General features: G+C 44.1%; 1 protein-coding gene across 1 annotated transcript; it reads right to left on the bottom strand.

Moving 5' to 3' along the window:
- Positions 1 to 822: 822 nt before the first annotated feature.
- LOC123376561 (leukotriene C4 synthase-like) lies at positions 823 to 14,788 on the bottom strand. Its single transcript, XM_045028639.1, has 5 exons — positions 14,307 to 14,788; positions 5,156 to 5,255; positions 3,367 to 3,437; positions 2,422 to 2,503; positions 823 to 1,529 (listed from the first exon to the last, which is right to left on the bottom strand). Exons 1-5 carry the CDS (start codon positions 14,362 to 14,364, stop codon positions 1,382 to 1,384), a joined length of 459 nt encoding a protein of 152 aa, XP_044884574.1. The 5' UTR covers positions 14,365 to 14,788; the 3' UTR covers positions 823 to 1,381.
- Positions 14,789 to 24,266: the final 9,478 nt, after the last annotated feature.

The raw sequence follows: 24,266 nt of genomic DNA, 5'->3' as shown, positions 1-24,266 counted from the left end.
GAACTGTGCAGGGTGCCTGCAGAGAGGGGTAGCCCGCGGAGCCATGTTGGTCCCTTCCAGGATCGGTGAGGGGTCACGGCTGCCAAAGTACGTGCCACCCCCTTCAATGGGCAGGTTCTGAATGGCTCTGTAGCATTAAGACCAGGCGTGGTACGAGTACAGCAGACCCAGCATTTCTCTTCCTGCAGCCTCCCAGAGCCACCCTCAAATACCCCCTCCTGCACCCCCAGCCCTGAGCCCCCTCCCAGAGCCAGCACCCCATACCCCTCCTGCACCCCAACATGCTGCCCCAGCCCAAAGCTTGCACCTCTCACCCCCTCCTGCACCCCAACTCCTCCCGCCACAGGCTCAGCCCGGAGCCCCCTCCCACACTGCGAATGCCCCAGTCCAGAAAAAGTGAGTGGGGGGGGGGTGACCGAGGGGATGGAGGGAGTGGGGCAGGGCTTTGGGGAAGGAGTGGGGTAGATCCTGGATTGCCCTTAAATTCCCTTGGGCGTAAAAACACTGGAGCCCACTGCTCTAGGCTAAAGACTGTGACAGCTCTTGGTTTGGCCATGGAAATTAAGGCTCATCGTTTTCAGTTATTGTTGCGCTTTGAGTGCCCAGTTCGATTGCTGGGCTCTCCTTTGTTGAAGTTTGGGGTGCTCCTAGCAGCTTAGGTGCCCAATGCCACAAGCCATTAGAAAAACATGGGCCTAACAGCGTTTAAAGTATTATCTGAACAAATGCCCTAGAAACACGTGGTCTAGACCTCGCCTCCCACTAGGTTTACTGATCCTCTATTGAAGTACTGCTACCTGCTGCATAGAAGAAACAGTTGAGAATTACAACATCCTCTCTTTATTAGCTTAAGCAACATCCACCAGAAGCTGAGTCTAGTGGCAAAATCCTTAGGTTTCAGCTGGGTGCATGGGATGGGAAGGAAGAAAAGCATGTGCTAATAATTACGTCTGTCTTCAGCTTCTCGAGCAAGCCTGTGCTTTTCTACATGCATATGCACAACTTTTAGTGGGGGAAGAGAAGGCGTTTTAAAAGCCGAATGAGGGAAATGAATGTAGCGTTGCTCTATTCTCCACTTGCGATTAAAACTGTTTCCTGATAAGTGGAACTTGCTGTGTATAACTTGGGGTGGGGAGAGGGAGAGAACCACTTTCTCCCTCTTCCCCCTCATTAAAGGAAGAGAATTGATGCAGGGGACAAGTGGCTGAACGTAAGTTGGGGAGTATTTTAAGTCTCTTCAGCCACAGCGCGCTTGTGCTTTTTAGCTCTCTTTTGAACTGCTTAGTTGAACTGTGGAGAAAGTGAAGGTTAAATTCTCATCAGCCTGGAGGAGTTATGGGAGATGCTGAGCTAAACCCACAACTCAGCAGTCATGGGCTGTTTACCACCGGAAGAGCAGTTGCAGTTTGCTTGGAATTTCCATTCTCCCCACAAAAGAATTCAGAGACAGGAAGTGACCCAAGAGCCCAGCCATGGACAAACCAATCAAAATCCACAGAACTTTGGCACTGAAGTACATGGGCTCCAATCTGTGTGAGGAGAAAACACAGTTAACTTACGAGTAGTCAACCCTGGCCTATTGCTACTGCAGTGTTAATACGTTCATTAAAAGAGAACAATGACCTCCTCTCACAGGAATGATTTTTTTATGTAACAGGCTTTGCAAACAGCCACCTTCTGCCCTCAAAAATCCAGGGTGTTTTTAAGCTATTTATTTTCAGTTCTGTGCAGCCTAGCAAGGCATCTTCGCCATTGACAAATAGTAAGACCCCCACTTTTGCATAGGTGGTTGTGACACTGAAGACGCCACATGCTAGAACAGCTGGCTTCACAAGTGCTTGTGGGTGACAAGATGGGACGCACAACCTCAGTAAGCCATTGAGAGGCTGGGCCAGGCAGTTATTTAACAGGAAACTTTTGTGTTGGCTTTAGCATGCTTAGATACCTTCAGCCGGTACAGAATCCATTTACTTTGTTATAACCTTTGTCTCAAACTAGTAAGCTTGAGCAGCAGCCTATTTAACGCTATAAAGCCGGCTGGCTAGAGTTAGTGTTAAGCACCATGGAGTCAGCCTCAAGTGCAGATTGAGTGTTATGGACTACGAGCGTTCCCGAGGAAAGATGTACGCTTCGTTTAGAGGAACTGCACTGCCCATTGTTACACTCCAGTGCACAGAACTCCTGCGGTTTGGTTTAGACCCCCTGGATGAACAGGTAACACATTCATGGTGCTGTTGCCAGGGGCGGCAGGGAGCAATTACTAGCAGCAGTGGGTTTCTAACAGCAAAGGGGGTAAGGAGACAGGCCCAGAGCCTCCTCTCAGGTATTTTGGCACCTGACTCCCACTGATTTTAATGTGTAGAAGGCAGGCTCTTTGTTGGGCACTTACCCACCCGATTTCATGCCTGGCTACATACTCACCTTCCATGGGCAGACAGCCTGTATCCCTGGAAGTACTGGTACCGAGCATACAAGTAGAGTAGCCCACAGACTGCAGCCACACCTAGACGTGAAGCCAAGAACCAAAATTACCACCATTGGGCACTGCCAGAGTCTGAAGGCAGGGATACAAAGGCCGACACGTAACTGTCAGAGAACAATTCAGCAAAATCAGAATTACAAATTGACAGTAAGACAGCTGCCCACTGCATCCAGTGCTGCCTGGGAGGCAGGGGCCCATTGCTCTCCCACTATGTACTGGCCATAAGGACAAGTGAAAGGGGACAGGGCCTGTGGGGAGAGGTGGGTGTGGGAGCAGGGCCTCAGGGGAAGGGGCAGCTTAGGGCCTGTGGCTTGGAGGGGAAGGGAGGGGTGAGGCCATGGGGGGGAGGCACCTGCTGTCACCCCTGCTGGGAGGGGTAATCATGGCTTTTTCCCCAGGCTACAAGCCGTATTCCCACACCCCTCCCTCTTTAGGAGAAATAAATGAAGAGTAGTACAGTGCCTGAGACGTTTAGGAACTACTGCACGTCAGGGCCAAATACGAGCAAAGTTAGCAGCTTGAGGAGTAGGAGGAAGACTGGACTAGTTCATCTCCAAAGGCTAGAAGCACTAACTAGCCACAGGACAATGCAACTATGTAAATGTCTCCCCTGGGAAAGGCACAAAGACCTCCCATTATCAAGCACTTGGCATGTCAGATTTTCAGTATTAAAATGTAGCTGCCCAGACCAATGGCGGTTCATTTAAGTCTGGCCTATTTCTCCCCTTTTCCCCTCCCACTTCCCCATGTTGAAACAGCTCATCCTTGAGCTCCAGGAGGCTGCTTGCTTCCAGCAATTAGCTAGCACCAGTTTGATGTAAGTGCACCAATGTTAGAAACCCAATCCAGTGTCTGGAGTGTGGTGGAATTTTTTATTATTTTACCTTGTTGGAAGAAGAGTCCAGCCACCCATAGGACAGACACAAAGATTGGAAAGTATTCGGAGCAGTTCGCCCTAGGGACAACCAGGGAAGATAAAGTTAAAACTGCATCACTACCCCTCCCAGGACAGTGCAGTTAGCAATTCAGTTTCAAAAATATATTTTGTCGCAAGTGGGCAGGATGAGTTTGTGGCATTGTGGGCAATGGGCCCCCTTTCTGCATTGTAGGGCAAATATGCAGGACAGGTTAGGGAAAAGCACCAGGAAACCAATATTTCCAGTGCTTTCAGTCTTCTGAACACTGCCAAAATTAGCATTTCCCACCAATCCTGAGTGGAAATGGCATAAACTCCTCTTCAGAGGGGTTATGTAATGTGCCTCAAACCACAGGCTTTCTGCGTCAGAGCTAGAATTAAACATGTGTAAGGTATTGCCCCCTTTACATTATTAACAGGAAATTACCCAATCACCTAAAGCATAAAGTTGTAGGTGTTTAAGAATTGCTCTGTGCCACGCTAATGTGCTGAGTCAAACTTTTGCTCAACCTTAAAAGTCCCCAGGATCCCGAAAGGAGCATTCTGGCATTCGTCACTCAGCAATGGGGAATAAAAGCTCCAGCTCCACTATTTTTTTAAATGGCAAAAGGCACTAAATCTTCTGCAAACAAGTACATGGAGCCTCTTCCAAATGTGAAAAGTTTTACAATTCCATGGACAACTCGTCTAAAATTTGGCCAAAATAGTCGCCTCTGGCCCTAGGGGTTATGCCACATTTGAGTCAGAAACAGGAGTGCTTCAAATTTTATAAAACACATGCATTTAAACCCTTAGCTAGAGAGCGAGAGAGGCAGGCTGCCGGTTTTCCACTATGAAATAATAAATCTGTGTTTTTAAAAACATCAAAACAGCTAATCCATTAGAATCAATTTCCACAGAAATAACCTTCCCCACGTAATAATTATCACATCACCTCCTCCACAAAAGATGCAATATTGATTCTCAGGCTCACATCTTCTGCCATGCACAGAATTAAACGACGAGTTTTATGGGCTTGAACTGGCTGTTGCATTTCACACTTGGTGGCATTTCTTTGTGTCTTACATGAACTCAAGTGAACATTTCGGACAGTCCAAACATTTACTGTTTGCTGGCTAAGGAAATACAGCCTATTATCTGTTCAAAATTTACTGCTGTATTGAAACTAGCATTCCAATTGTCATAAAAAAATCGCAGCCTATGTCTTTTAACGCCCTGTTGAAATAAGAGGCAGAACATGGCTAAAAGGAGCAAATTCTTCCTCTCCCCTTTTGACTGGGGAAACAACAGAGTCCAATGTTCGTTAGCAGCGTGACGGACCTGAGCAAGAGCCAAGGCCTTGCGTCTTTCCTCAGGAATTTCACTGGTTCAGCGGTCAGGGTGGGTACACCCACACTGACCCGCTCAAAGTGCAGAGATTGAAAAAAGGCTGGGCCTCAGGGTTCTTACAGCTACAGCAGTCCCTTACCTTGCACCCCTTCGCTCAACAGAGCAAACGGGAACACAGGCTGGGCAGAATTAACTTAATGAGCTGGTTGTAACAGCTCAAAATAAACGTTTCTGTTACACCTCAAAGGAAACCTGCATGACCCCTTCAAAAGATGAGCCCACGAGCGTCAAATCATCACTTTGCTAGGCCGCAGCGAGGCTCTGTGGCTGGAGCAGATTTCCCAGGAGCTCAAGGGAGGTTGGACGTAGCGCCTGACTCTAGCCTCGGTTTAGATGTAAACACAGCGTGTAAAGGAAAAATCTCTTACTGAGCTCTGAAGACTCTCTCAAATTCTGGTGGGCCTGCTGTATCCGGGGGGGAGACGCTGTACTTCCGTCTGGCATAGATCACCTGCAGCGCAAAATAGGCTGGAAGAAACGAGCAAAGACGGTAACACTGACAGCTGTACATTGCATGTTACACTCATTACACTACCCCAGGGGTCGGCAAGCCTTCAGCAGTGCTGTGCCACGTCTTCATTTATTCACGCTGATTTAAGGGTTCGCGTGCCAGTCATACATTTTAATGTTTTTAGAAGATCTGGCTATAAGTGTATAACATATAACTAAATTATTGTTGTATGTAAAGTAAATAAGGTTTTTTAAAATGTTTAAGAAACTTCATTTAAAATTAAATTAAAATGCAGAGCCCCCCCGGACTGGTGGCCAGGACCCGGGCAGTGTGAGTGCCACTGAAAATCAGCTCGCGTGCCGCCTTCGGCACCCGTGCCATAGGTTGCCTACCCCTGCACTACCCCCCTGCATTATCTGGTTTGGAACTAAGGGAGTTCTAAAAATAGCCACCATGCTTCTAAATTTTCATTACAAAGTCTATGAAAATCAGACACTGTTAATGGGTGGACTGAATAAATTACCCCCATTTATGTCATGTATGTGCATTGTATTGAACAGACTGTATGGCACAGACAATTTAGACTTTGCCTTGTGCTTTGCATCGCAATCTCACACGCAGCCAGCAGCAGCAGTAACGGACACTCTGGTGTACACTGTTTCATAACAAGCTAAAGTTAGCCACAGCTCCAGCTGCACACGGCCTAGAACAATACTGGACTCACAACCCCACAAGTTCAAAAAAAATCATGAGTCAGAAACCTAAAAATTATGACAGTAAAAGAGCGCTCATTATTTTTTGGGCCAAAATATTAATCGTAGTTTTGGCCAGTCATCTGGTCAATGCCCCTAACGATGCTCAGCATGTGTGGGGTGATTACAGCAGACAAATGATCATATCCTAGCTCTTATATAACACTTTTAATCAGCAGCTCTCAAAGCGCTTTACAGAGTGAAGTATTGTTGTAGCCCCATTTTACAGATGAGGAAACTGAGGCAGAGCCAGAGTCACTTGCCCAAGGTCAGGCATAGTCCAGAGCTGGGAGTATAACTCAGAGCTACAGAGTTCCAGTCCAGTGCTCGTCCACTAGCCCACACGTCCTCTGGCCCCAGAGCCTCTGTGCTCCTGCTTCTCACAACTCACTTCCCCGAAAGCTGGCCCATCTCCAAGAGCCAGGGCTCCCCTGGGAACGTACCTCCATTAAAACTGCCTGAGGTGAGGCTGCAGTGCAACAGCTGAGCTTTGGGAAAGGGGCGGGGGGGGGGGCAGAACCACACCCATACAGTGCTGCTCCAGCTCTGACCCACTCAGCTTGTAAAGTGGCGCCTGGCTGCTGAAGGAGGAACTGCAGGCAGCGCTGCCTGTGTTTCCTGGCACGACCGCCTAGTGCCAGCCCAATGATAACCGTGTGAGGGCTGGTGACACGGGCAATGGCGCGCTGCCCCCTCAAGCCCTAAGAAAAAGGAGATGTTTAGGATGAAAGCAAAGAACAAAGGGACCTGTTCAAAACCCACTTCCTCCTTTTGTTAAACACAATCGGTGAGGAAGTAGCTGGAGCCAGGGCCGGTGCAAGGCTATTTTGCGCCCTAGGCGAAACTTCCACCTTGCCCCCCCACCCCCACTTTATAAACTTTCAAAAATTAATACTGCCTAACGTGGCATTATTCATTAGCCTGAATACACATGCGGCTTGAAAACTTATTAATTTCATTATTTAGTTTACATAGTTAATGAAAACAAATGAATAACCTGACAGAGTGCGGGGCTGGCTGGCTTCAGGCGGGGCGGGGGGGTGGGGGTGCGGTGGGGGCTGACTGGAGATGGGGGTGGGGCTGGCTTGTGGTATGGGGGGGCCTGGGGCAGAGCCAGAGCAGCAGAGAGCAGCGCCCCTGGCGGCCGGAGGAGGAATGACATCACTTCCTGGCTTGCCGGCCGGAGCTGATCAAAGCTGCAGCGCCCCCTCGCACAGCGGCGGGAAGAGGGTTACACGTTTAGCTGGCGCCGGGTGAGCATCCCAGACATTTTGGGCACCGCTTTTTGGTGCCCTCAAATCTTGGCACCCTAAGCAGCCGCCTAGTTTGACTAGTGGTTCCACCGGCCCTGTCTGGAGCCTGGGGAATGGACAGCTGACGCATACGAATGTATCTGAACGTGTCAGGATCCAGGCACAAGGACTAGGAACACTGATGCTGCCAGAGCTAGCGCCAAACACTATCAGCCGGCATCTGTGTAAAGACCAGCAATACCCAACCTGGAAGGATGATTTTTTACAGCTTTCGCTATACGGTGTAGCAGCTTGAGTCTTTTTAAACTGAACTTTGCCAAATTCCAGTCTGTGCCTTCTAAGAATGGGTGCTCACTGCTCCTTTGACACCTATACCCAGTTGCTACACTCAGCAGCACGTTCACTAGGGTCAGATTCAGCTGTTCTACCGACATTCAGTGCCTAAGGCAGCAGTTAGGTGCAAAGCACACAGCAGATGAAAAAAAAAATAGTCGTTTTGGAAAAGCACAACCTTGTGGGCTTTCAAGTCACTAAATGCAGTTGCTGTAGTGCACACACGTGGGAGAGAATCCCCCCCCACACACACACACACTACTGTCCTTCTTGCCCCAAGCTTGTTTACACAATACACATACTGAAACCTAAGTGATGTAATTCCCTATTTTTATAGGACAATTCCAATAAGCACGGGCTCCTCCCTCTCTCTCTCTCTCTCGCTCTCTCTCTCTCCAGTGTCATATTCTGATGGGATCAATATGTCAATAACGATATCTATTATCTTAGCGGTAACCTGCAAAACATTCACTCTTGTGTAGCCATACTGGGTTTTTCGCACCTGTAGGCTGCAGCCACTAGAGGGAGACATTTACTATTCAGCATTTATACGGCTTTGGAACGCTACAGCGCATGTCACAGAATATACAAAGATACAGCCCCAATCCAGAGCCCTTACAGTCTAACACAGACAAGTGCCAACCAGGACAATGGTTCAGATAAAGGAAAATACTGAGAGATCAGTACAGATGGGCATAAGGAACAGAAATCAGTTTTAAGGAGGAGAAGCCATTACAGTCGCGTGGCGCTCATGTCCTGTATAGTAGCGGAGGCTGGTATAGACACACTTGGAGGAAAGAAGAATTATATTAGAGATTTAAATAATCTGATGTTGTAATGCAACTTTGATAAATATTACTTAATTATTATTTTAAAAACACACACTTCCTCATCCAATTGTTGATCTGTTCAACACATTTCTTCCTATTAATCAGCATTCAGCTGTAAATATAGTATGGCGGGGACCTTGGAGAAGAGCTAGGACCCAGTGACTAAGAGCTCCAGCATCACTTTGATTGTGACACGATAAACGTCACCAATCTACCATTCAGCTACAGAGTTCAGTAAAACCCCAAGAAAACAGCCAGAGAGCAGATAAGTCTGATATGATGTGAACCTCACAGTTCAGCACTATCTACAGGATATGTGGGGAGAGCTTCAGCAGTAAGATCTAATCACATATTAATTCCTGTCACCTCCTCTGTGCGTCAGTAAAACACAGCCCCCTAGTAAATGCTTTTCCTTTTCCTCTTAATTTTGTCGTTCCCCAAGGCACACCTCAAAAAAGTGCAGGCTGATGTAAAGTCACTGCATAGACTAGCACTAACAAATCTGTTAGTCTTTAAGGTGCCACCGGCCTCCCTATTGTTTTTGTGGATACAGACTAACACAGCTACCCCCTGATGCATAGACCAGTGCTAGATTTTTGGCATAACACTGAGCACATCAGGTGTCACCACATATGCTTAATTCAGTCCTATAAACAGTCAATAATACATGGGATCAGTTTCATTTTTTTATGCTTAGTCAATAAACCAAGTTTAAACCTGTTACAAGTTTACTTGCACCTGGGAACAATTGAACAGTAAGTTCCCGTAGGAAACTTCATGTGCTCAACAAGTATTTGTATAATTAACCATCACCATCAGAGGGCAATCAAGTCCGCTTGAGACCCCTACCCCTGCCAATCTGCCATAGGGATCTGAAATATCTGCACAGTGTAAGAATGAAGGATTCCACACGACAGGTGGTGCTTAGAATGATACATTACAAAACCCACCCGGAGCTTTGCAATACCCACGTTCAAGCTTTTTCCTCAGAGGGAAGCCAGTTGAATCTAGTCAGACTTTATGTTTTTGTCAGTAGAGCCTTTTATGCGTCTCTGGACAAACACAATATTACACTGACGCAAGGGGGCAAAAGGGGAAAGCTTTTCCTGAAAGAAAAAGAAACAGAAGCCCAGTGTGCTTTCAACACGTTGTATAGGACGTTTGTGTGCATTTACTGAATACTAAGCTTTCACCTTTGTTAAACTGTGATTAAATGTTTTAATAATTTACTATCAGCCAAGCAACCTGTGATGTTGCACGCTATATGATTTTATGAAAGTATGCTGAGGAGTAACTAAAGTATGCTTCATGCAAAAGATCTCTTGTAATCTACTGAGTGTGGTAATCCTATTTGTATAAATGTATCACTCTTGTATCTGAAACTAGAAGTATGAAGTATAACTCTGAGGGTCTATTGTAATTATGCAAAGTGTGAGCCATTAATGGTGGTTTTGAATCTTGATGGCTCCCATTAACCAGGACAATTGACTGTAGATGGCTCTGTTTTACTTGCAAGTCTTCCTGTATACGTGTGTGTGCCGGCAAATGGGTAATGAAGTCTTACAGTGACCTGAACTGGAATCCATCTTTAACCTGGTGTTTTTCCATTGAGAAGGAAACTTTCACATTTCCTGCTACCAACACGCTACAACTGCACTGCATTCCTCATTTGGAGAAAGCTCTCTGAAAGGCACCAAAATCCAACAAAAACATCCCAAGTTTGAAGTTTCTCGGGTTCACTATTATAGACACTGGACATAAAACAAGTGTTACAAGTTTCCAGTCAGGAGGGAAAAAAACGTTTAATGTATTTATTTTGATATTGCACGCACACTTCCAACATCAGCCCATTCTCCCCAAATTTAGCAACATCTGATTCTTCTCCCCAAAGGACATTCCTCCTATAATTTTAGAAGAGCAGCAAATTACTCTTTGTACTGAAACTGTTTTTGAGACCTTAACTACACAGGGATGACCAACATCTTTAGCATGACATAAATCAGGTGAGATAGTACAAAACCTGAGTCTTCAATTGCAAATTCAGATGAACTGAATGTTTTGAGGGAGGTAGAATTCCTCTACTCAGCTGCAGCATATACTCAGAGTGATAGAGCAATTAGACCTGAAAAAGCTAGCTCATCTCACTGCCAATGGAGGATTACCTTGTTACACTACACTTTCAAATTCCCTGTTCAGTCTAATTTTAAGTGTTGTAGAGCAATGGTGCTTCCACCATCTAATAATTCTTATGGTCAGGAAACATTTCTTTAATCCCAGACCAAGCCTAAGTTAAAATGGAATTAAAGCTGAATTCTGGATAAAATACAGTACAGGGATATTTCAATTATTCCCCCAATCAAGCCTTAAATACCCAAGAAATTTGGAGTTAAGCTTAAATTTAAAAGAAATCCTGACATGCTGAAGTATGGAAACAAACAAGCACCCAAAATGACCTCCTCTCTCTCTCTCCTACAGTCACAATATGGCTAAAATCATGATAGTGTTTGGGGCCCAAATTAGATTAAAATGATTTCTGAGGACACGTTACTTTAAGGCAGGCCATTCATCTGGTTTTAAACTGACTGGTCCTGTTTTCTAAGGTTTGCCACCCACCCGGCACTGAGGCAAAATCAGTCATGGTTTTGTCTGGTAGCTGACAGGGGACACCATGTTGAAGAGTGCACTACCCTGCCCCTGTGACTGCGCACATGAGGTCACCTGGGCGGGGCAGCGTGCGCTTCAAAATGGCTTGCCAGGTAACCTTGCATGCGCACGTGCCAGCATGGGCAGGATCATGCAGGCCCATGTCATTCCTAGAAGTACCAGATTGTCCAGTGTTGTGGGGATCTGTGAGTGGCCAACCTACATTACTTCCACCTCCCCATTGGAAATTAGGACTTGTCATAATTTTTCATAACAAGTTTGTCATATCAGAAGCTGATGCATAAAATCTCTTTCAGAGGAACTCATGAACAAGTGCCCTCTTTCAAAACAGCCACCATTTCCCATTGTTTTCAATGGGATTGAGATGACACAATGCTCCTCTGTGAAAAGGGTGTCTATCCCTTTCTAAAAATGGCTAATTGAGGGCACTCTGTAGCCTCACTCCCAGTGGGAACAATGGTCAATATAGAAGCCATTTTGAAAGAGGGCAGTTCTTTGTGCAAGTTTCTGTATAGAGAACATTCTTCAGCCTCTACTTGAAGAAACTTTCAGTTAATGAATGTGAAAAATGACCATTAATTCCAAAAAGTGTAGCCTATGGCCACGATTTCAGTTGGCTTTAACTGAAAGAAAAGTTTGAAGAGTCTGTATCATTCCATTATTAGGACTTTTAGGGACAAAAAATGGTCTGACAAGGTGCCAGATTCCTTAAAGGACACATTTTAAAATGAGCAAAGAATCCTGTGGCACCTTATAGACTAACAGACGTTTTGGAGCATGAGCTTTCACATTCACCCACGAAAGCTCATGCTCCAGAACGTCTGTTAGTCTATAAGATGCCACAGGATTCTTTGCTGCTTTTACAGATCCAAACTAACATGGCTACCTCTCTGATATTTTAAAATGAATTATAACTCCTAAACTAATTAACAGATTTACTTGTAAATTCTCAGCAAATTAATTCTAATTCTAAGATGTAATTGTAGTGAGATTGCTATGTATGAAAAATATAGTGTAAAGAGATTGAATCCCTACCTCAAGTAAAAAAAACAACCTCCCTCCGTCCCCAAAACCCATTCAACTCAACCTTCTCTATATAGCTGCAACAGTCTCCTCCATGATATTCAACCTGAGGATCTCTTCTCTTAACTCTAATTCCAGTACTCCTTGGACTGGACTAAATAAATTTTCTACCTCTGGTATATACTGTTCAAATACTGGTTGTATGTAGTGTTGTTGTAATCATGTTGGTCCCAAAATAACCTCTATCCCGTTATAACGCCACCTGTTATAACACGAATTTGGATATAACGCGGTAAAGCAGCACTCTGGGGGGGGCTGCGCACTCCGGCGGATCAAATCAAGTTTGATATAACGCGGTTTCACCTATAACACGGTAAGATTTTTTGGCTCCCGAGGACAGCGTTATATTGAGGTAGAGGTGTATTAGAGAGACAAGGTGCATGAGGTAATAATATCTTTTACTGGACCAATGTCTCTGGGTGAGAGAGACAAGCTTTCAAGCCACACAGAGCTCTTTTTCAGGTCTGGGAAAGATACTCCCAACGTCACAGCTAAATGCAAGGTGGAACAGATTCTTGAGCACAAGGGTCCACATCTAAATGCGCCCGCATCCTGGCCAGCGGTCAAGCATCCGCCAAAATGCCGCCGAAATTTGGCGGCATTTCGGCGGATGCTCAACCGCCGCCACGGTCCTTCGTCTGGCGGGTTGGGGACCACTGGTTTAGCATATTCTAATCTGTTCCACCGTGTATTAAGCTGTGACACTGAGAGTACCTTTCCCAGAGCTGAAGAGCTCTGTGTGGCTCGAAAGCGTGTCTCTCTCACCAACAGAAATTGGTCCAATAAAGATATTACCTCACCCACCTTGTCTCTAAAATAGGGGTTGACAGTTATAGTCTGTCATACCTCTCCTCTCTCCTCTGCAGTCATTACTGCTTACTCAAGAGGTACTTCTTAAAAATCTCTTACCTCAAAAATTCACTTTCTCCACCCCTTGATCAGTTGTATTGCTTTTTTCTGAATTCGTCCAGTTTATCAATACCTAAAATTTAATGCAGGGATCTAGGCACGGGCTCAGAGTCCAAGAGCAGTGGTTCTCAACCGGGGTACATGTACCCCTGGAGTTACGCAGAGGTCTTTCAGGGGGTACCTCAACTCACTAGATATTTGTCTAGTTTTACAACAGGCTATATAACAAGCACTAGCAAAGTCAGTACAAATTAAAATTTCATACAGACAAAATGAGAGTGTCAGCAATTTTTCAGTAGCAGTGTGCTGCCACACTTTTGTATTTCTATGTCTGATTTTGTAAGCAAGTAATTTTTAAGTGAGGTGTAACTTGGGGGGTACTCAAGACAAATCAGACTCCTGAAAGGGGTACAGTAGTCTGGAAAGGTTCAGAGTCACTGTCCAGAGAGTGAGACTAATTAATGCCTCCTGCTCTGATGCTTGTGATGATACAGCCTAGAAAGTCACATTGGTTTTTCAGCTCTTCTTATTCATCATCCACTATTAATACATGTAATAGATTTAAATAAGCTGTATAGAAACAGAATACCTACTATAGAGAATGTCGCGTACACTATGTTGGCATTGCTTGTGAAGCAACAGGAATAGGTCTGTATGTGACAATGTACATCTGTGCCACAGAGATTTTACACCTCTGCGTGTGCACGCGTACCTTAAAATACCATAAAAGTTTCCTCAAAGCACTTGAGGAGTATCCCACTTACTTTAGTTTGGATACTTTGCCATCGCTCTTTAATTTGTGCAACATTACGGCAACTTAAAAAAATATATATCAACCGCGGAGCCTATTTAATAGATAACGCCGGTGAGTCAATTGTTAGTTTCCAGTTAACACTTCGTTTTCATTTCTGACAGGTTTCAGAGTAGCAGCGTGTTAGTCTGTATCCGCAAAAAGAACAGGAGTCCTTGTGGCACCTTAGAGACTAACAAATTTATTTGAGCATAAGCTTTTCCTGGGCTACAGCGCACTGCTTCGGATTCATTTCTGTAGCACATGATGAGGTTTGAGGGCTACAAGTCATTTGGGTTCTTTGCAACTCAGATGCCAGCGGTGGCGACAACCATTTTCACCCCGAGCATCCCCCAAACCATTTGCATCCTTCACCGCCCAGGACAAAAGCAGCCTTTCATCGCGCACAGCCCGGTAACCCCGTCCCCGCCCCCGGCGCAGCCGGGCACCCTACCCTGCTCCAGGACTCCCAGGACGGTCACAGCGGCCAGCAGCGCGATCTGGTCCAGCATCTTGGTTCTGACACGGGCGCCGGGGCGAAAGAACCGGACCCAGCTCCTGCAGGGGAGTGACTGCGGAGTGCGGTCTGCTCCCCCTGCCCCGTGTGCACACCGCCACCTATTGCTGCGCGCTAGCGTGTGCTTCCTCCCCGCAGCGCCGGTTAACCCCTGGCGTGCTGCAGAGCTGTGCCCGGGCAGCCGCGGGGAAGCCGCGGGGGCTGGCTGGCCCCTAGGGCCCGAGGCAGAAAAGCAATGCCTGGCCCTCGGGCGGGCTGCGGGGCCCGGAGCGGATACAGGCTTGAGGGCCCCCGGGTCCCTGCTGTGCGTGGAGGGGGCGCCCCGGCCCGGGGATGCCGCTTTGCTCCGCGGGGCTCGCCCCGCTCCCCGCGGGCTCTGCACTCCCGCTGCTGCAAACGGGGCTCGCAGGACTGAGAGAGGCGAGCAGCGGGTGGGGAGGAGGCAGGGGAGAGGGGCGGGAGCGGGGCCCGGGGCCAAGGGGGAAACTAGGGCCTGCCTGCCTGGAACGGTACTAAGGCGGGCGGGAGAGAGGAGCTGTTTTTCCTTTTCTTGCCAAGCTCAAGGAGCCTCCAACCCCCCCGCACCAGCCAGGGAGGTTGTTTTGTTGGTGTTTATTTAAGCTGCAAACTAAAAAGCTGGAATCCCTCCCTCTGCCTTGTCTTTGGGGCTGTTAGTCTTGGGCAGCTTGAAATACTTAAATCAGCGGTTCTCAAACTTTCGTACTGGTGCCTCCGAGTGCGGCCCCCTGAGCCATTAAAATCACTTGTTAATATAGTTAACACCATTATAAACGTTGGAGGCAAAGCGGGGTTTGGGCTGGAGGCTGACACACAACCCCCATGTAATAACTTCCTGAGCCCCTGAGGGATCCCAACCCCCGACTTATAGACTGTACCTGGAAGAGTCCAGGTTCTAGCCTGCGCTTGGGCTAGGGATTTTAGGGAGGCTGCAGACCAGTTTTTCTTCCCCATTACATGTTCCAGCTTTCAGCAGCTTTTTACATCCCACGCAATCCGTTTTTTTCCCTGGCCAAATTCTCAGCTCAGGAAGGAACTGTTAGCATAGCCAATGGGTAGCTGGGGCAGTTGGAACAATATAAAATACATGGGAAAAGATTAAATATTTTTTTTAAAAGATAGTTTATCAACATTAAAACAGGCACCATTCACTTCTGCTCTTAATTTACACAGTAACATTTTCCTGAAGTAGGCAAAAGTGCAAGAAAGCACCTTTGAAAATATTACCCATAGTTCTTATGGGTTCTAATTTGGAATCCCCCTTAGTTGCTATAGTGGAGCAACTGTTTCCTTGTTTAAGGGAACAGAAGAGTAAATTGAGTAGAAGATTATGGGACAAATAATTTTAGACTGGCATCAGAATCTTCTAAAACACAACTCTAAGATGTAAAACTTGGGTAAAAAGAGTTCCATAACTCTTGAACTATGCTTCTCCTTGACCCACGAGTGCCTAATTTGCTTTTAGTAAAATGCTAACAACTTCTTGCTCCAAAACATGGGATGTAAATGGAGATTGATTTTGACTTTTTAACTCCCCTCAATAAGAAAAAAAAATATCGTTCAACATCCACTGAGGGTGTTTTCCTTAAATTTTGTTGAAGGAGAGGGAAGATCTTATGCCTGAAAGAGCCTCTTAAAAATTCCATAGACGATAGGAACAGTGGCTTGCCAATGGACTCAGTGCACCTGCCAGAGCAAAAGAAACAGGCTGCCATCCCCACTGAGGTAAGACTTCATGATACAAGTCAGAAGCTAGAAATTGTAGTTTAGATTGTATGTCACTTATCAAGTTAAAAAAATTCAGTAAATTCAAATGTCCACTACAGATAAGTCCAAATTTTGCAATACTCATCCAACATGACTGTGTCCTACAAACTTATAGACTATTTTCTTCCAATTATATTACATCTTTAGGTGTCCCAACATTTTCATAAAATTTAGATTTTATCCATTGTAGGTCTCTATTATAAATAGTATGGGAAAGGTCACTTAGGGCCTGCTCTCACTCCCATTGACTTCAATACAGTAGAACCTCAGAGTTATAAACCCCATGGTAAGGGAGGGTGTTCGTAGCTGTGAAATGTTTGTAACTCTGCAAAATTATGATTGTTCTTTCAAAAGTTTACAACTGAACATTGACTTAATACAGTTTTGATCCTTTACTATGCAGAAGAAAAATGCTGCTTTTAACCATCTTAATTTAAATGAAACAAGCACAGAAAGTTTCTTTACCTTGTAAAAAAAATTTTTTTTAAAACTTTTCCCTTTCATTTTTTAGTAGTTTATGTTTAACACAGTACTGAACTGTATTTACTTTTCTTTTCATTTATTTATTTATTTTGGTCTCTGGTGTTCAGAACTCTGTAGAAGCACAATCAAGGTTTAGAATCTGCTGATAAAACCACACTTATTTTAACTGCAGACAAAAGTCATCAGTTTACAAGCCAAAGATACAGACAAGTAGCCAAGGTGAGAGACAAGAAAGTAGAAAAAGACAATTTCAGAGCTAAGGTTGATAGTGTGCATTAGCCCCCAGAGTCCTTGGAAACTCACACCGCGTGCGCCTATGCTGATCATATAGTTGGGTAGCCTAGAAAGGGTCAGCATTAGTCAACAGTAAGTTACAAAGTAATGTCTTTAGTGTGAGAATACATTATGATCTGTAATGGAACAGTTCCACTGAGGTTACAGCTGGTGCCTTCTGGACCTGATGCTTTTATTACTCAGACATGAACTGATTGTTAGATCAGGTTCTCCCTGGATGTACAGTGTTGCAACCTCCCCCCCACTCCAGCACAAATAAATCAAACAACATAAAAAGGGCAGGAAACAGACAAGAATTTTGAAGGACACAGCTGAGGAGCGTTTTCAGGTTGTGAGCAATTAGCTCTGTTGCTATGAAGTTTTTCCTCCACTACATTTGATTGTTTTCTGGATGAAACTAGCTGAAATCAGACTCCTCTCCCCAAGAACTGACTGATGGAGAATCTAGAAATGTGGAGACCCTCATGTCTAGCACAAATTTCTGGATGTAGGCCAAAGTCACACGCGTTGGCTGTCTGCAGCATCCTCTGGCTAATGGCAGCCCTCTGTTGTAAGGGAGGCTGCAGTGAATTAATACCCAGTGCTTTTCAATAGTTGGGATTAGCTGGCAAATGAAGGAAGAGCAGCAGGAGGGAGCAGGCCTCTTTTTAATCCACCCTCCACTGTTAAAACATCCCTCCTTCCTTCCCTTTTCCTTTGGGTTTAGGGGTTGGATGTGGTACATCTGTCACACTATATATATCAGGCTCAGGTTGATCATAGCCACTGGTGGGGCATAGACACATCTGGACGTTGAAGTCAGGGGCGGCTCCAGGCCCCAGCCTGCCAAGCGCATGCTTGGGGCGGCAAGCCGCAGGGGGCGCTCTGCCAGTCGCCGCTGGTCCCGCGGCTTCGGCAGACCTCCCACAGGCAAGCCACCGGAGTCAGCCTGCCTACTGTGCTTGGGGCGGCAAAATGCCTAGAGCCACCCCTGGTTAAAGTAGTCTGTGTACTGTTTGACTGGTACAGGTACATGTCGCAACTGATGTCTTCAATGTACAGGATCACACTTTCAGCAGCAGGTGCTGGCAGGTGGTGCTAGTTTTCCCTCACAGGAGCCATAATTGATGTGCCTAACCCCTCTAATTTTGGGCTCATAGTCCTCCTGTATGGGATGCTGGTTTAAGTGGTCAGGCTTGTGACTAAGGTAAGCCCCGTAATTGTGGGAAATGTTAAAGTGCAATGACTTTGCACGTCGAGAGGGTAAAAGCCCAGAGCAGGTTCAGTGAACAGGGGCCTTCGCTCCCTCACCCCTTCACTACTTCCAAGACAAGGAGCTGTTACGAAACCTTATAGATAGGACCCTACCAAGTTCACAGCCAGAAAAAGCGGTGAAAGCTGGTCTTGTGTGCGTGCTTTGTGCCTTATCAGATACCGTTTTCACAGGGGAGTCCAGTGTTTCTCAAAGGGGGGTCCTGACCTAAGGGAGAGGTGCAGTGCCTGAGAGGGCTCATGGTATTGCCACCCTTACTTCTGCCCTGCCTTCAAAGCTGGGCAAATGGAGAACAGAGGCTACTGACTGGGCACCCAGCTGTGAAGGCAGCACCCCACCAGCTTAACACAGTGAAAATAGATGTATCTCAACAGCAGGAACTGATACAAGAAAGTACAGGGTATCAAAAACATCGCTTCACAGGAAGTCAGGCTGGATCTTATTTCTATTGAAAGTCCCTAGAATGATGTTACAAAACTCATTATACAGAAAGAAACTGCAACAAAGCACTTAGTAAATAATCTTTAGATAGATCAGCTAATTAAGATTCAGGCTAAATCAGATGAATGCCATCCAAACCCGGTGCCTTGTTTTTCAGCTTCTGCAATGTTTTTTACACTTCTTCGATTTTTACCTCAGATACATCTATATCTAGGTCTAACGGTTTGTCATTGTTAAATTCCAATCTTGTAAACTGGTTCCAGTTGGTTTAGCATTTCTTTGAAGCGTTCCACCACTCTAGTTTCTTGTTCCTCCTCTATTCTCAAATTTTCTCTTTGTTTCCCATGTACTGAGACACTTCTGAATTTTGATCCATATCCTATTAACTGTTTCAGGATCATGTAGATTGTTTTGGTATTGTTTCTTTCCCCTGCTTCAGCTTCACTAGCCTTACTTTCTATCCCATTTCGCTTACCTTTTTTGCATTGATTCTTTACTACTTTATCTAGGTTCCTATAGGTTTGTTTAGTTTCTTCAGTCGCATGTTACCGTACTAGAGCCTTTTACTGTCTTCTTTTGTCTATAATTTTCCATGTTTTGTCTGAGATCCACTGTTCTTTATTGCTTCCTCTCTTTCTACCTATTAGCTATGTTAGAAGCAGCTGAAAAGATGTTTTGAAAAGATCCCAGTATTTTTCCACTTCATTTTCTTCAAGATCTTTAAGAGCCTCAAACTTGTTCTTGCCCTCTATCTGGTGCTCTTTTTGTATCCTCCAATCTTGTAGTTTCTCTATATTGAATAATCTGAGTCTCTGTTTTCTTTCTGAGTGCTTTAAACTTCAATTTGATGTTTGCTTTCAGCAAATAGTGATCGCTCCCTATATCTGATCCTCTGAATACTCACGTCTAAACACTAATGTTTTCCACCTCTGACTAACACAGATATAGTCAGTCAATCTCATTATGCATACAGCCATCTGGTGAAATCCATGTCTTTTTTGTGTATGTTTGTATAGTGGAATAAAGAATTGCAGATGCTAAGATTGTTTTTGGCACAAAATTCAAGAAGTCTTGTGCCACTGTCTGTCGTTGTTCCAGTTGTATGTGGGCCGATGACTGTTTCCCCACCTCTTCTTTAATTTCCAATCTGGGCATTAAAATCTCCCATAACCAGGACAAGATCATGGTATGGTATTTCTTTCATTACATTGTTCAGTTCTGTATAGAATCTTTCTGTTCTCTTCATCTGCATTGTTTGTTGGAGCATATGCCTGGACTATGGTGCACTTAATGTGCCGAGAGTGGAATCTAGCTGCCAGTAGCTTATCTGATATTTGCTGTCAATTCATAAGTGATTTCTTTGCAGCGCTATTCATGAGGATCCCTACACCTCTCATATATTTGGTTTCACATGAATATAACATTGTTTTTTCTCCAGATGCTATCATACTTTGAGCTTTCCATCTAACTTCACAAAATCTTAGTATGTCAATTTTATATCTATCCATTTCTTTGATTACCTGTGCTAATTTTCCTGCACTATTTAAAGTTCATACATTACAAGTAGCTATAGATGTACTCTTTTTGACCGTCGGAATTGGACTACTGAGTGGGTGACTTCCAGGATCAAGACAGATGTAAGGCAGGGGTCGATCCTGTCTGCTTTTTTGTTTATGCTAGTCATAAACTATGGATTAAAACAATGTGACAGGGATACATATGGCCTAAAAATGATCTAGGCTATTTGATCTAGACTTTGCTGATGACATTGCTCTTATCAGCGAAGATGCCAACGGACTACAAAAATGTACAAACCAATTAAAAGAAGTAATGGAGAAGATACAATGCAAAGAAATGTAAAGTCATGTTGACAGGGGCAGAGGGATAGCTCAGTGGTTTAAGCATTGGCCTGCTAAACCCACAGTTGTGAGTTCAATCCTTGAGGGGGCCATTTAGGGATCTGGGGCAAAAATCTTTCAGGGACAGTACTTGGTCCTGCTGTCTTGATGACCTTTCAAGATCCCTTCCAGCTCTACGAGATAAGTATCTCTCTATATAATGAGGTGGAGGACAATTTTACATACCTTGGAAGTACCATCAGCCAAGATGGTACCAGTTCCAAAGAAAATAAGAATTGGAAAGGCAAACACTGCATTTGGAAGACTCAAAAAACATTTCCCTCAACCCAAAACTGATCATGTACAAAGCAATTGTTATCACATTAACATATAGCAGTGAGACAAGGCAATTTACCAAGAAAGATACACAAAATCTGGATGCATTTCATCACACATCTGAGAAGAATATTGGGAATAACAGAGATAGGAAGACAAATAAAGAAGTCAGAAAAAAAGCACTAGACATGGCACTCTCTCAAATAATCTACAAAAGAAGACATCAGCAGCTAGGACATATACTGAAAATGGAAAAAGACCGCTTACCAAATACCGCCCTTAAATGGAAGCCAGAAAACTCAAGAAGAGAGAGAGGGGAAGACGGCAAATAACATGGAAATGAATAGCTCTGAACGACATCAAGCACCTCAACATGAAATGGGAAGATTTGGAGAGAAGGGCAGTTGACAGGCAAGGATGGCAAATGTGGGTTCCACAATGTGCAGCAAAGCACAGGATAAACTAAGGTCTAAGTAAGAGGACTTTGAAAATACTCAAACATGGAAGTGAAGTTTTGGACTAAAATATGGACCCTCTGATGGCATATTTAGCAAGTTTTCTAATCATTAGTGCTAATCTGTGGTCAAAGTATGAGATGACTAAGAGGGAGGTTCAGAACTTGGGAAGGCTAGAGATGAAGTTTGTCAATTATTGTAATCTATGCTGTATCAACTGTTGATAAACAGGAAACACTAAAAACAACTTTAGGTCTGCTTAAGTCCTTTCATATGAGATACGGCTCACCATCATTTTCCAATGTTTTGCTTGTCATACCATGCACAACCTGCTGTCATAAGATCAGAATTTAAGATCCATGCTTTCTGAGAAAATGGCAGTGGATGCTGGTATCATCTAAGTGGGCATACACTGACCCAAAGATTTTTTGTTCAGAGCTATGAAGCCTTAAGGTCACACACTATTCTAAGCAGAGCAGGCAGCCCCTACCAAAAGAGATGCAACAAGCCATAGCTAGCCCAAAGTAAGAATCTGGAGTAACTCTTTCCCCATTTCCTACCCCATTCTTTCCACATCAAGCAGCACTGATATGCTTTGAAGGAAGCAGCATTCATTCCTCAGCCAAAGGAAGTCAGAGCATTTAACAGAAGAGAAAGATCAGAGAACTCCACTTCAGCTTTGTGTTTTGATGGACAAGTGCAGGGACTATTGGTAACTAGGGTTTTTGCAAAATATATTTCTGTAATGTTTATTTCAGAAAAAAATTCCACACTTTTTCATATCAGTGTCTTTAGTGCAGATTTGTCATCGAACAGAAGAGACAACAGTATAAGTGTTACATTGTAAAATGTTTGAGTCAGCAATTAAAAAACAAACAAACCAACCCACTTTCGTACTTAAAGTACTAATAACCTCAGGCCTAAATTTTCAAGAACTGAGTTGGGCACATTTTGGTACCAGTCTGAAATTTCTGATCTCCACTGTTAACAGTATTTCTGTTGTCTTTCAATGGTTTAAAATAGGGAGGCTGCATGAAGAGCAGCATAACTTCTTCATTTTTGCAAGTTTTACTAATACCACCTTTTACTTTTTGGAAAATTGGGCACAATTTAAAAGTTCTAGTAGTCAATACCATCCATAGAAACTCACTGTTAGAGTCTCTCCAAGACAAGTGAAAAAAAACCAAACATTAAAAATCTTTTATGCCTAAAATCTGGAAATAAGAGTAGAGAGGGAAGTTTGAAACCAACTCTCTCCACTCACCACCATAGGATCTAAGAAAGAAACGCCATTTAAAAAAGCAATAACCATCACTAACACATAGGATCTAGTTGAATATTAAACTTAATTTTTCCAATTTAAGTGAAGCGTCTGGTGGTTGGCCGGAGAATATCCTTATCCTTCCTCTCTTCACTCCCACTGCAGTACAGGTCTCAATTTGGAAAGGACTTAGAAGGAAGGAAAGTTATGTTATGAAGACAGACAGAATATGAGCATTACTAATCAAAGCAATAGGTGTCCACAAATCTTCTGCCACCATCTATCATTAGGCTAAGGACAAACCTCACTAAGAACGACAATGCAAAAGTCCTTGCTCAGCTCACACAAAGGTATAAGGTCACAGCCATATATGTTTAATACACTAGCAAAATATTTATTTTTATAACGATAAAACAGAAATGAAGGATTTCTTTTTTGGTGTGCACCAGTAATTGTAGTAAAAGAATAAGGGGATTAATGGGCTCTTCATACATTTCAATGACAAAAACACAAAGGTTAACATCAAATTCAATTATTCTCCATTTACAAGCATAAAACTTACCATAACCCCCCAAAAACACATATATAAAGAATTATAGTTTTAAAATCTATAAAAAGTAAAAAATATACAGTCAGAAGATCTAACTTATTCAATCTTTAATATAAAACTGTAAACATTTATTTACACAAAGGAAATGTGTATAACAAGTCTGAGCACCCTTTTCAATTGAGTTGTGGTTTTTGGAAGGCAGCGGATGTTGCACAGTGACAATTCTGACCCCCTTCCCAACTACCCAAAACCGCAGTTTATAAATAAAGCCATGGGCGGCTGTGGCTAGGTAAAGGCGAACTACATCTTATTGCTCTGAAGCCGCATCAAAATGGAAAACCCAAGTGCATATATAAACAACTACATGTAGAAGAGTTTAAGTACAACGCATAGCCCATCTTCATCCATGCACTTATGTACATCTAGAGCCCATTTTCAATGTCCACTGAACTGTCTTTAAACACTGTTTTAACAGTTTCATCGTGTTGTGTAGTCGGGGACAAACAACATGTGTGTTTAAAAATAAAATAGCAGTCAAGACCAAGTTCAAACAGTTCTAAACCCAGGTTTAACACTGTTTGCACATGATGACCAAAAGATGTTATAAACCAGTTTGGCTACAACCATGTTTGAAAAGTGTTTAAACAGTACCGTGGCTATTGCAGACAAGGCCCTACAGTCAAATCAGGACACCAGCATGAACAAACCCTCAAGTCATGTAGGGCAATATCCATCAGCTTCCACAACAATGGAGGGAACAGTACCTCTGTAGTTTCTTCTGTGTGAGAGTCTATATGTATATAGACACAGTCTCTTTTTTGGTAGCAGGTATGCTAAACAGATCTTCTGTCCCTCAGATTATGGAATAATGATGGATTATATTTTGTTTTAGAACTAACTTCCATGTGTTAAATTCACTGAACAATGTGGAGGATTTCACCACATAATAAACAGGGAAGAAATAGGATTTAAATCCTACCACCCTGTTATTTCTCAGTGTTTGTTAAGTAGGAAGAAAAGTGACATTACAGGATGCCACTGTTAAGAATGAGGTCCCAAGCACCCCCAACAGGAAAGGAAGGCACACTGGTGCAAAGTTAACACATTAAAAAAAAAGTGTACAATGAATGCCCCTTTCTCCTGTCTCTCCCCCCCCACTCCCTCCCCCTCCCCCCACCCCCAAAAAAGGTTAATAGGTTCAG

This window comes from Mauremys mutica, chromosome 8 (genome assembly GCF_020497125.1).
Source record: "Mauremys mutica isolate MM-2020 ecotype Southern chromosome 8, ASM2049712v1, whole genome shotgun sequence".
Taxonomy (NCBI): domain Eukaryota; kingdom Metazoa; phylum Chordata; order Testudines; family Geoemydidae; genus Mauremys; species Mauremys mutica.
The sequence above is the reverse complement of the archived record's forward strand: the minus strand, read 5'-3'. Positions and strand labels throughout refer to the sequence as shown.